This window comes from Galeopterus variegatus, unplaced genomic scaffold, assembly GCF_000696425.1.
Source record: "Galeopterus variegatus unplaced genomic scaffold, G_variegatus-3.0.2 Scaffold1749, whole genome shotgun sequence".
Taxonomy (NCBI): domain Eukaryota; kingdom Metazoa; phylum Chordata; class Mammalia; order Dermoptera; family Cynocephalidae; genus Galeopterus; species Galeopterus variegatus.
The window spans coordinates 303,314-317,065 of record NW_007727860.1 but is presented as its reverse complement, the minus strand read 5'-3'; the positions used below and the strand labels follow the sequence as shown (position 1 = coordinate 317,065).

The 13,752-nt window shown below is 37.0% G+C and overlaps 1 protein-coding gene across 1 annotated transcript in view; it reads right to left on the bottom strand.

Moving 5' to 3' along the window:
• The window catches only part of LOC103595339 (ras GTPase-activating-like protein IQGAP2), a gene marked incomplete at its 3' end in the record, with an annotated part of 150,237 nt that overhangs the window by 38,806 nt on the left and 97,679 nt on the right, over positions 1-13,752 (bottom strand). Inside the window, exons 4-5 of the mRNA XM_008578724.1 lie at positions 12,289-12,366; positions 8,810-8,886 (exon numbers count right to left, since the gene is read on the bottom strand). Coding sequence (XP_008576946.1) covers positions 8,810-8,886; positions 12,289-12,366 — 155 coding nt within the window. The remainder of the gene's footprint in view (positions 1-8,809; positions 8,887-12,288; positions 12,367-13,752) is intronic.

The following is a 13,752-nucleotide window of genomic DNA, read 5'->3' as shown; positions in this document are numbered from 1 at the left end:
TACACCTGAACTCATTTACAAAGAAAATTATGAAAATATTCAGTGACAAATTTTGAAAATGTGACTATAAAACTTAAGTAGAATACATCCATAAACTGCCTTCTGATGACAAATTTTGAATCTATTTCAAGTACTTAATGTCCTGTATCTTTAATGTGTATCACCTATATTAATATTCTGCAAAAGTTTTAACATACTTTAAAATTTATATTCTTATGCTGAAGCCTAAGCTAATCAGTATTTATTATCCTTCATGTATTCCCACTTCTACTTCTCCACCTATGTAATGTTGAGACAATCTAGAATTTTAGGTCCACGCTTTTGTTTTTGTATGATGTAACAATAATTTAGATTAACTATAAACTTTCTTTTCTAATTTCATCTACACCAAAGCTTCCCGTTTCTTAATTTTATCTTTGGTTCTGCTGTATATAAATGTTAAGTGCTCCACAAATATTTGTTAAAAGGATAAACTGAATGAACCTTCAATTGCATGCATTTTAATACTTTCATTTGTTCCTTGGGTGTTGGTTCTGTTTGTTGAATCTAATGCCTCTTTCACAGTGTTGGTGTCCCTCAAATGTCTGGCATTTCCTGATTTGGGGCTCATTGTGGTGTTTGAGACTTGCTGTTTGTCTGCGGGTCACCACAGGTCCCCAGGACAGGAGCCAGCATCAGGGAGGCTGTGGAGGAACAATGGCACTGATGCCAGGAGGGTGCCAATGTCTTGCTCTCTTCACTATTTCTCCTCATTGACTCCCTGTCCCCTCCTGAAGTCATGAGCTAGCCTGGGTTCTGTCATGCTCTCCTGCCATTGCATCTACACTAGCTGTTTTTGGAAAGGATCACAAGGCTCGGCTTGTCCAAGCCCCATGACTGCTTGCTTTGAGGCTCTCCTTTTCCTTGCTCTCTTTGCTTGGCACAAGCCGCATGACAACTCCTAGCTCTGCTGCAACCCACAGCATTTGTTGGGCTTTGGTCTTCTCTCATCTTGTTTCTCAGTCCATCCATTCCCAAGGGTTAATTTTTTCTTTTTTTTTTTTTTTACTTTTTTTTCCCCTTAGCTTTATTGAGGTATAGTTGATACACAAAAAATTACATACATTTACCCTATGCATCTTTATGAGTTTGGCAATAATGCATACAGCCATGATACCACCACCGCAGCCAAGGTACTAAACACATCCATCACCATGGGTTAATTTTCTATCAGGAGCTGTTCAATTTTCTAGTCAGTGAACATTCTTTTTTATTGCAATTAAAAAAAAAAATTATCCCTTTAGTAATTTCATGTCAGTTTTGGAAACGGGGTAAGACAGAAGTGCTCGATCATCTTGATGCGACTGTTTTCATATTACATCCTGTTTATCCACTCATTCATTTAATACTATTTATGGAATATCTACTACATAAAAAATATTTTTCTCTACCACGCTGTCCCTAAAATAAAAGTGTTTAGGTTGCCGCAAAACGTAAGACTGTTGGTAACATGAACTAAAACATTTATAATAAATGAAAGTGTTAATTTTCCCCTTTGGCAATAAAGAAATTAGGTGGCTATTTTCAATTACACCTTCTATTTCTTCATCGTACAGTGTATTATTAAATAAATCTCACAAAAAGCAAACATCTTGGTTTAACTAAAAGTTACCACAAGGTGGTGCTGAGAAATTAGCTTTCTGGATGGAAGAGTCTTTCTTTGCTTTTAAACTTATTTTAAATCTGAGATTTTCATAAGCTAGTATAGATCAGGTCGAAATTCATTTGCATATACCAAAAAAACCTCATTTACTAAGCAATTAAAAAATTTAATGTATATTTTCAATTTGGCTTCAATTTTCAACCTCTTTTTATTGCTCATGTTGTTTAAACTGCCAGCTTTAAAAAGATCATTTTTCAGTGTGGGAGTTTCTTACTGAATCTCTGTGTAGAAAGTGCTTCCTTGCAAATTACTCAAAAGGGCAAATGATTACTAGGAAATTATTTATCCAGTATTCCCATGCTGAAAAGAATCATCAATAGCAAACTGCTTCTTCCCCAGCATTTAAATTCAAAGGAGGCCATTAATTACCTGAAATGTATAGGAAATTAGGTCTTAATCCTTAAAAAAAAAAAAAAAAAAGCCCATCCAATATGAGAAATACCAATTTCATGAAGTTCTTCAACACTGAACTTCTTAAGCACCTTTTAGTGCCAAACAAACAACACCAAGGGCTGAGAGCATTCCAAAGGAAGCCATGGGATTGATGTCACCACGGTTTCCAGGGCCTAGGAAGCACTTTGTATATAGTAGCAAGCCTCCTATCACACCAAAAGGCATGGCACACCTGTGTTGCTGAGCAAGGCTGGCAACCCTCTATTGCCCTGAGGTAGCTAAAGCCTCACTGGCCCACATGCTCCTATTTGTACAAATTAAATCAGTTAAAGTCCAGGAAGAAATAAAGAAAGGTTAAAAAAAAAAAATACCGGCCGGCCCAGTGGCGCACTGGATAGTGCGCCGCTTGGGAAGCACGGCGGCGCTCCCGCCCGAGGGTTCGGAGCCCACATACAGACCGGTTCCCGCTCACTGGCTGAGCGAGGCGCGGGAGCAACACCGAGGGTTGCAATCCCGTTGCTGGTCCCAGTCCAGTACGGGCGCGACACTGAGGGTTGCAATCCGTTGCCAGACACGGAAAAAAAAAAAAATACCATTAAGGTTTTTTCTACTACTTTCAATATATACATCAGAAGGTACCACAGTAATAAAATACAAACTTAAAAGACAGGAGCTGAATTTATTTAGGCTTTTCCGGATTACATAATATGTAGCTCATTTTGTGCCATCACATGTGGGATGAATATCTGTCAATCAAAGCCCCGTGGCAGACCAGAAAGACCATGGGACTAGAACCAGAAGCCTTGGGTCCTGATCCCCAGACTGGCAACATCTAGATGTGTGACTCTGAGCAAGTCACTTAACCCAAGCTTTCAGTTCCCCATCTGCAAATGAACGATCTGGACTAAAAGAACTCCCGAAGGCCCTTCCAGTTCTCAAGTTCCATGATGCTCCTTTTTAAATATCCTAAATATAACAGCTCAGACGCCTGTGCTAAAGTTCAAGTCTGATGCCACTGTTCTTTTAGTTTTCTTACTAGTAGAGAAATATGTGACTCCCTTCTGAGACCAATGGCTGGCTGTGTTGATAACAGCACAGGTTCGGTTGTCACACAGCCTGGTTTTGAATCCCAACACTTCCATTTACTAGCTGTGTGACCTTTGGCAGCCTCTCTGTGACTCAGTTGCTCTGGCTATAAAATGGGACTAATAATAGCACCTCCTGCATAGGCATGTTGTGAGGATTAAGAAGATTACACCTGTAAAGTACTCTGAACAGTTCCAGGCATTTAGTTAAAAGCTCCATAAGTGTTAGCCTTTGTTTTTATGATCACTTTTATCCTTTGTTAAATGTGTCCTTTGTATACAAACATTTAATGATAACCTGCCACAGTAGTCTCCCCACTTTTTCCAACACTAGGAATCCTTCACTGTTTCCCCTCATTGGCTACATGTTTGAGATGGTCTTATCTACTGAACTAAATTATTTTCCCATCTTAGTCACATACATCACTTGCCCATATCATGTCAAAATCCAGTGTTTCATACCTAATTTTCAGCCAAAAAAATCAAAGGAATACTGAAGCACACTTATCACAGGGAAACTGGTTCAGCTAAACCTCCTAAAAAGTTAAAAATACAAACTCCAGAGACTTCAAGTTGGACTCAATGGTGTATGTGCTGTGTTAGGTGACAAGACACGGTTTACAGCCTCACAGAGGTTAGAATTTAGGAGGACAGAAAAGCATCGCCTTTCTATAATCCTATAATTCAGAACAGGGGAGGAGGAGAGAGAATGGTCCGGAGCATGGGAAAGAACTTTGCATAAGGAGTGATTTGAAAGATAGAGGAAGGTGCACTTGCCTGTCTCACCTTAATCCCAAGCACTGCCATCTTCAGATATCCCCACTGAGAACATAAAATATGAACCTGTCCTTTGGGCTAAGGAACTATTTCTAGAAGGCTTTTTTAAAAATGCAGTATGTTCACTGTAAGAGATATAATCGATCTGGTATAAGGGTTCAATTAGTTTCTTAGGGAGGAAGAGAGTTCTACGCAAATGGACTGTTAAGACAAGGGAAGTTATGCATTAATAGCTCAAGACCAGATCCAAAGGCAACCGGGTCAGTCAGGCAGACAGACACCTGGAGCTGGGTGGAAGAACCCTACCCCACAATGCAGTCAGGACACTTCAGACAGCTGGTCAAACAGAGTGGGTCTGCCACAGCCATTCTTACAAATGCAAGCCCCAAATGTGAGCCATTTCGGCATCACCCCTGCACTTGCAAACATGACTGCTAGCATAATCTGCAGCAGGAACTGTAATTCTTACACAGAGAGGAGGCAGACATTTCTTCAGTTTGTGGTCATCGGTATAGATCTTAATGGTCAAGTAAACTATAAAGTAAGAAAAGCAGAATCCAGCACCTGATAATGTTAGACTAGGAAAATCAATATGAACACATGACTTTAAAAGGATTCCTTGGAGGGTAGCTGATTCCATGTCTTAAAGCAGGAATAATCAGGATAGTACTGGAACATCCTGTTGTGACCACAAAGCAAGGACCTTTCAAAAAATGTCAGGGACACTACAAGGACAAAGGAGCTGGCAAGAAAGAGCTCCGGCTGACCAAACTGAAACAATCTGGTCCACCAAAAAAGAAGATATTAATCTTGGTTAAATCAGTGAAAGCCCAGGAGTTCAAAACAATAATCAAAAGAGAATATACAGTATACAAAAAGGAAGTTGTAACAAAAAAGAGATAAAATAGTACATGCCTAATTATGTGAATTGATTTTAACAAGTTGGGGGAGTTTTATTAAAACATGGGTGTGCTTTGTTTCTTTTATATGTTTATATAGAACACAGATATGTACTTGATTTTATACTATATATGCTATAGGAAAGACCAGGAATTCTGAGTAAGACAAATAGTCCCAGAAAACAAAGGAAGCGTCCTAAGAGAAGTAAGGACTGAGGAGCACAGGTGGTGACAAAAACAGCCAAATAGAAAGAGGGTCCAGCACCAAGGGTTACACTCAATAACCAAACAGAGAGAGGACCCGGAAACATGATCTGAGATGATAAATCAGCCAAATGGCCTAAAGAGCATTGGGTAGAGACCATCCTTCATCTCCTAGGAGATGAAACCTCTAAAAAGCCTAACTAATTTTGAGAAAATATTTAAAAGGCATACATAAGCTTTTAATAATGCTAACAAAATCAGGCCAATACATCATCATGACAGGACAATGGATTATCTACTGCTGGCCAAGCGAGACTTAGGAAGTAAATCATTTCAGGGTGATGTGGGGGGAGGGGATGAGGACCACATTATAAATAAAAAGTTACTTTAAAGCCATGTACTTAAAATTTTAAAAAAAGGTCTGATTGATGTAACAAAGTTCAGCATGATGCTGGTGGCCAGGGTCTGGCTCACCTCGGGAGAAGAACCCAAAGTGGCACCATGTTCCCTCGACAATTAATGAGTAAGAAGCCACATCTGTAATCCTGGCAGGTTTCGAGGGGTATTTTTTTTATTTCTGTTGCTGGTGAGATCATGTCAATTCTGGGTAGGTATCAAAATAATACGATAGCCCTAGGACAAGTCAAAATTAGTGTATAAATAATGAAGAAATAAGTGAAACTTGTAGTGTGGATCTTCCAGAATAGGTTTCAGAGTGGTAAGTTTGTAATAATATATCTGGACATTTCATCTGGTTTTTAAAGTATTTAAAGTATTCAAAAAGTCAGTTCTACTAAGTTCAATTGTCTAAATTGTTTAAACATTAGTTATAAAATTGAATTCCTTTAAACATTTAATAGTTATTTACTATTGTTTACTATAAATCTTTAAATAAATTGGACACTAAACAACATGCAAAAAGTGTCATTCTCCATGCACAAAAATACTCTGGATGTTCAAAAAATCAGCGTAGTAACGACTTAGCAAGGCTTTCACTTCTTAAGCTGGTTCCTCTTCTTTGCATAGAGTTTATAACATTCCAAAAGAAGCCACAAAAGGAGAACATGCCATATACTTGCATGATGCTTTAAGTCCAAAGACATCAAAACAGTAACAATGGTTTTCACTTGGTGGTGAGATAGTGGGGATGTTAGCTTCTCCTTTGATAGTTTCTTAATTTTCCAATTTTTTTTTTACAATGAGCATATATTACTTTTTTAAAAAATAAGAAAAAGATGAACTTTTTTGGGAAAAAGAATGTTGCCACCCTCCATTAAGGTGAGTCTGTATACATGAGGCAAAACTTGAGAATGTCCTCTGCAGCTGCTGTGGTGACATTCACTGGAGTCTGGGCTTGAGAATACCAAGCAAAATTGACAAGGGGATTAGTGAGTGGTAGGCAATGAGTGAGGTCAGAAATAAAATGAAAAGGTGAGGAGCAGGCAAAAAAAGGGAAAAGCAGATACACACAGGAAGCAAGGGTAAAAACCCAGGCAATCTTAGGTTAGGCCCAAATCAAGACGACAGGGAACAGGAGACAAGTTTGGTCAGGGCCAACAGTTAACTTTATAGATTAAGTCTAGCCCACAGGCTAGGACAGGAAGAAGGCAGTGCCTGGCAAGCTTAACTACCTGGAGGAACCTTCCCTCCTGGCTCCTGAGCTATAATCCGGAATCTCTGAACTGCCTAATTCTCTACCCATAATGACAATGTTGCCGTATTTGCAGCCAGGATCTAAAAGCTGAAGACATGTTTGTTCATTTCTAGCATCCCTTCTAACTATGCAGCAAAGGCAAGCCCACTGAAGTTATTAAAGGATTCAGCTACTGAGCTTCCAAATGTGTCTTGCCCAGCAGAGCAGATTATCAGCCTCATTTGAGTGACCGGCTATATTTTAAACCATAACAGGGAATAGTTCCTATAGAAAAAACTTGAGAAGTACTTGGGACGTCTCAGTTCCATACTGAGAAGCAGCCATATAAAAATTTAGAACAAAGAAAAGTGGAGGAGATTCTCCCAAGGAATTTTGTTTACTAAATAAATACTGCTTTCAAAGATAAAGGATCCTGCATAAGGTCGGATCTGGTGAATGACATGACCCAACAACATCCCCTCCAGGATGAGTAATAGTGATGGAGATGCCCATGATGAGTAACTGAATAACTGAGAAACGAAGTCCTAGAAAATATCACATTTGCTTACAACGGGCAATAATAAGCAAGAAGTTGCTTTTTCTTTCTTTACCAAGCTATTCAAGCCATTGTTAAAACTATGGCAAACATACATTTCTAAGTCTCAGTGCTGTTCTACACAACTTCTTTAGAAGAACAGTGACATCGCCAGAAAGGAATTTAGCATTCCATTTCTTTATAAGCTGCTTAACATAAACGTCCCAGGTGTCCATTTCAGGCAATCAGTTTAAATTTACACAAGACACCCCATGAGAATGCTACAGATTTGGAGATTAGCACCATGATGCATGGATATGATAATGGCATTAACTCATGTTGGCTAACTGAGGGGGCACCAAAACAGCACTAACTGTAGTGTTATCATTCTAAGCTCTGAAAAATATTTAATAAAGAATATTGGGCAACACAGTTGAAAATATTCCCCCAAATAAGCACTTCTGCACAAGAAGCTTTTAGAAAACCTACTGGTATAATGATACTATAGCCACATATGAGAAGGCAGGCATAGAATTGATTTTTTCCCAGTTGTTCAAAGTTATTAGAATAAAAAAAAAATCATCACAAAGGCACCTACATTTGGTTTATATTTCTAGCAGCTGTCATCTTCCAAAGCAATCTCATAAGTATCTTCTGAACAGAGGGAAAAAGTCAAATTATATGACATAAAATTCTTCTCTAGGCCAGCATTGCAATGAATTATTACAGAAACATTTTCCTTTGGAGAGGAAAAGAGCCAGGAAGAATATAAACTTCTAGGCAGAGGACTCTGCCAGGAAAATGGCTTCTAGTGATAAAAACACAGGCAGATGTCCTAAAAGTAATTTAAAACTTAATTAGACATGAAGTCTTCCAACCATTACCTGTGTGCATACAAGACAACAGCCACAAACTGGATTTTTAGAATCATCTTTGTTACCATCTGAAAAATCACATTTCTTCCAAGTCAATAAGATGAAACACAATCTGTGAACTAGCAGAATTTTAACATTTTCAAAATTAAGTTATTAAAAAATTGCTTTAACACAGTGAATGTTTCGACTAATTTAAAGAAACACTTCTGTGTTGCTTCTCTATTCTTGGGGTACAAGTTCTATGGAACAAAGGTCAAAAGAAACCATACTTATATTGGATTTTCTTAATCTATTACAAGAATTGAACCAAATTGATAATTTTAAGAGCATTATAATAAAATTATAATGACTATTAAAGCTGCTTATTCGATTTATTTCAGTTATAAACTAGATCATAACTGAAGATATGGTAGCACATTACAATTGAATTCCTAGAAATTTCAACTTAAATTCTCTCCTTCTTATACTAAAAGGTCTTTCATTCATTTTCTGGTTTTATATTTTGAATTCGATTTTAAAAAATCAGAAAGACATTTTTCAACTTCAAGGATTATTTTTATGTGATAAGTATTCTAATTTTGTACCAGTAAATTCGAAAAAACTGAATCAGATTATTAAAGTAACTAAAGATCTCTTTTAAAAGTGAAATTGTAGTTTTATTTAAATCTACTTCCTAGAGAATCTTTCAGATATATTTTTCCCCCACCTCAGTGCATGAATGCAATATATCATTCTTGGTATGTTCTTCCGATCATAGACATCTGTTGTTTCTGGATAAAATATCTGGAAAATAAAAGAAACAAAGTGTTTATTATGTTTTGTTTTTTCACAATTATTTTAACTCCCCCAAATAATCCTACTTTGATTGTCCTTGCTATTCTGTAATTATTTAAATGTAGAGGAACCTCTCAGTTGCTTCATCTTGCTCTACAGACAGACCAATTGCTCCATCTGGTCCCCTGCCCGACAGCACCCCTCCTAGTGTCAAACAGGAGAACAGTGGAGCTCACAGCCAGCCACTCCAAGAAGGCTGTGTCCACAGGGCTGTGTGGTAGCGTTTCACTCCATGAGGTGTGAACCCGTATGGACTCTGCCTTCTGTAGCCCTCTCACTCCTGTGACAGCCCAGAGGTCTCATGGACCTGAGAAGGGTCACCTTCTCACAGTCAGTTTATTACACTGTTAAAAACTTGGCTACACAGTTCTATTAACGTGTGCACGTATATAAAACACACGCACACACAGATTTCTTTTTTTCCGTTTAAAGTAATACATTTTCACTGAGTAAAATCTGGAAAGTATATAAAGTATTAAGAAAACACACCTATAATCCTCCCTCCCATATTGTCACTGTTAGCATTTTGATATATTTTTCCTATTTTTTTCTGTATGTCTCTGATTTTATTGTTAATTTATTTTTTATTGTTAATTGTTTATGTATGGGTGTGCATGTGAAAACAAAACTGTACATAATGTAAACCTCTTTAAAACACTTAACAGAACATGGCTATTTCCCATCCCCTTCATTATTCTATAAGAACATTATTTCTAATGGATGCATATGATTCATTCATATTTTTGAACCATAGCTTAACCAATTCCCCATGGTGGAACATTTGTTTTGTCCCAATGTTTTCCTTATTTTAAGCCACTGCAATGAATACCCCTTCATTTTCTGAGCATCTGATTACTTCTTTTGAATAATCATCCAATATGGAATCACTAGATTGAGAGGCCTGAACATCAAAGCTTTTAACGCACCTTCACAGTATTCTTCTCAAGATTGAAAAAAGCCTGATAACAAACAGATTTCAGAATGGGGCATCAAACTTCTCTGTTCCTAAGCACAAACAAGTGAATAATTAAGCCTGAAGCTTCTGATATTAAGATAAGCATACTGGCACTACTTGCTTTCAGTAAATATTTTATAAAATTTGACATAAAAACTAAAATTAAATCATGTACCTCATGTACCATATGGTAGTACTTGCTACTCAAGTGCAATTTGCTATTGGACATTGAAAAAAACAGAAATAAAAAAAAAAGCAAAGTTTCTTGAGCTGCAAAATGTACAGTCACTAAGCAGTTAAAAAAATGTCTATGGCTTAGAAAATGTCAAAGGACTTTCCAACTTTCCTTTAACACGTCTGCTGTTAAAGTGTCAATGAGAAGAGGATTCCCTAATTGAGAAGAGTGTTACCAGGTTTAAAGTTCTTCTACACAAGCAGAGAACAACTATAACTCCTTCCTCCCTTTTCTTTAAGAACCTGTTGTATTTTTCCTGGAAAAATCATTATGAATGAGTCTTTTCCTTAGTAAGCAAATGGTATCAGTTTATAGTTCACCAACATTTTATTTAGCACTGTATTTCTAGTACCTACCATGATGCTGAGCACAGAGTAGGCACATACTATTGATAAATGAAGGAACTAATGCCAGTAAAATATATCAAAGTCAATTCAGTGCAGTGTTAGTCTCTGACCCTTGCAATGCATCATATCAATAACTTCATAATAAAAATCAATGTTGAAATAGAATCTGCTTTACAGATCATTTGTTTGGTCCCAAATACATACAGTTTAAAAAGGTTTACATCAAATCTATACAACATAATGAAATTATCCTAATCTGATGTTACCTCATACAGAGAAATCCTATATGAATTTGTTTTTTATTAACTTGTTTACCACCCAACTCCCAGTTAGTACCTGCTAAGTCACAATCCAGAAATATGAATTTTATATTACAACTAGTGCCCAGGAAGCAGCAGCATATACTGTTCTGGGCAGTTTAGGAGAAGGAAAAGTAGTTTGATTAAAAATGGCAGAACAAAATAAATCAAATAGTGATCATTTTGAGATAAAATGAGACTAAGCTAAAACAGACATGAATGCAAATATATTAAAAATAGGCTTTCATAATTTACATTAAGGAGACTTTGTGGTGGTGGGTATTTTTTAATTGCAAACCTGGCTTAATAATAACAACAACAAAAGTCTTCATAAGTCAGTAGTCTATCTCCTTGCCTTCAAACCAGATCACGCCTAAATCATTTCTTTAAAATAGCTGTACATACTAAGCAATACAAAGGAATGAGCTATGAAAACCTGATAAATCTCAAGGACAATATGCTTAGTGAAAAAAAGTCAATCTCCAAAGGTTATCTACTGTATGATTCCATTTATACAGCATTCTCAGAACAACAAAACTATCAAGACAGAGAATGTGTTAGTGGTTGCCAGGGGACAGGGCTGGGGGAAGATGTAATATAAAGAACCACTCCTCTGTGGTGTGCATATCTTGATTGCGGTGGTAGTGATGCAAATCTATTCATGGCTAAAACTGCACAGAAATCCATACCCCCCCCCTCCTCAATGCACACATAAATGAATGTATGTAAAATGGTGAAAACGGAGGAAGGTCTATAGTGTGGTTTACATTAATACACCAAAGTCAATTTAATATTGTATTAAACTTGTATGACGTCCCTACTGGGGGAAGCTGAATGAAGATACCCATAGATGTACTATTTTTACAACTTGCTATGATTCTATACTTATTTCAAAATGAGAAGTTTAAGAAATATCTCTATAATTTTTATCAAATATAATTATTTCCTTATCTCTCCCACTTGTCTAGTTCTTTCACAGGCTTTAAGGGTTCCTGCTCTTCAAATTTAACAAGCACTGAATGTTTGCTATATGAATTTTACGTGGGAGATCTATTTCAGGAGTAAGAGCTATAACCCCCCCCCCCCCGCCTTTATCTTTATATATTAAAATTTAAAGAGACAGTATGATTTATAATAATAGTTTATAAAATGAATTTATAATAATTTATAATGACATACAGTGATAAAATAAAACAGAATCTTTTAAGTATAAAAAACGACACAGAAAAGGGAGTTGGCTATTTTGAATCAACTATCTACCAGTTAAAGCATGTTCTGACTTCTTAATTTACACATGCTTTCACCTGGCTGCTCTCCACCTGTGCTTTACCTCATTCTGGGTTCTTGGCATATATCACTTTGTATAGGCCTTTCCATATTTTTGTTCAGCCCTCACGTTTCTCAATCCTACATTCACATGGCCCAGGTCTGCCAAACCATTTTTCACAGTGAGGTGACTGTGCACTAAGTAGCCTTTTGCCTTTCCAGTTCAGGTTCCAGCATGTGAAGGCTTACCTTGGGTAGACCGATAGACTCCATCGCTCTTAACCACTGGACGGTATTATCTGTGTGTCGAAAATGAAGGCCGGACTTCTAATGTGAGGACAGGAGACAAAAAAAAAAGGAAAGAAGGGGCCACACAAAAAGTGAGTCACTGTAATAACTTTTTTCATTAGCAAGATACTTTTCAATTGCACTTCTCTTAAAACAGAGTTGTTAATGCTCACATGAAACAGACACAACAAAAATGACAAGACTGTATCTCGGCAACCATCTGTGATGGACCACGCCAGTTTCCATAATTCATACATCGAGGTCATTCTGACTAGAATCTCAGACCATTAATGTCTAGCACATTCCTAAGGGTGTTTTATTAGACATGTGCATGTACACAGGTGTGTGCACATGCACGCATGTGCACACACACTCACACACACAGATGCATGGTGTCAAGAATTTGGCAACCATGGCTGAGAAGCCTAGAAACCCCAGGAAAACAAACAGAACTTTTAGAAGGTTAAATGCTCCTTTTCCCTGATCATGAATGTAATATTTCTGTAGAAAATTTGGAAAATGAGGAAAAATACAAACATGAAAACAGAAACCATCCCACAAGTCAGAGCTAATTTTAATATTCATTCCTCTTATAATATTACCTAATCTTGGTCTTGGATAACAAGTAAACCTTCAGTGGAAATATTTTACAACACCCTTTTCTACCCATGCAATCTTTCCATGTTTTCTATTTCTTCCTTACAGTTCTGATCAGATAGCCATTTTTTCTGCACAGTCTATAAATACGCATATAGCATCCTCTCCTGTATCTCAAAAAGTCATATCAGGTAATGAACCATTAACAGCTTTAAAATGATCTTGTATTTTTTAATTAATTAAATGCATAGAGTAATGTTGTTTATTTTCATTTTTTAATAAATGTACAAAAAAGTGTAGCAAGTTTCAACATATAACTAATATCCAGTGGTAGATCACATTCAGAAAGTCTGATTCTTCTCACCTTTTGTGACTTTCTATAATATAACAGTTTATTAAATAAAAAGTATTTTTGTTGCTGCTAGAAATTATAAAGTATGAACAAATTAATGTTTGACAAATATTTATGCCTTTTTAATAGTGGCCACTATTTGAGATTGGACTATATGTGTCAAGCACTTTATGTCTAATTTTCAAAATACCCTGCAAGTAATCGTTCTTGTTCTTTAGAGATGAGAAAAGCTAGGTCAGAAAGATGATGTGATTTATATAAAGTCAAACAGCTAAAGTGGCTGAGCTGGGACTCAAGGCTAGTTGTTTCTGGATCTGAAAACCTTCCCTATGCTAACACTCCCCTGGGGAAGGACACAGGACCTGAAATAGCTAGAGGGAGGGAAACTGGAAGGGAAAGTTAAAAGAGGGAGAGAGGGAGGGAGGGAGGGAGGGAAGGAGAGGGAGAGAGAGAGAGAGAGAGAGAGAGAGAGAGAG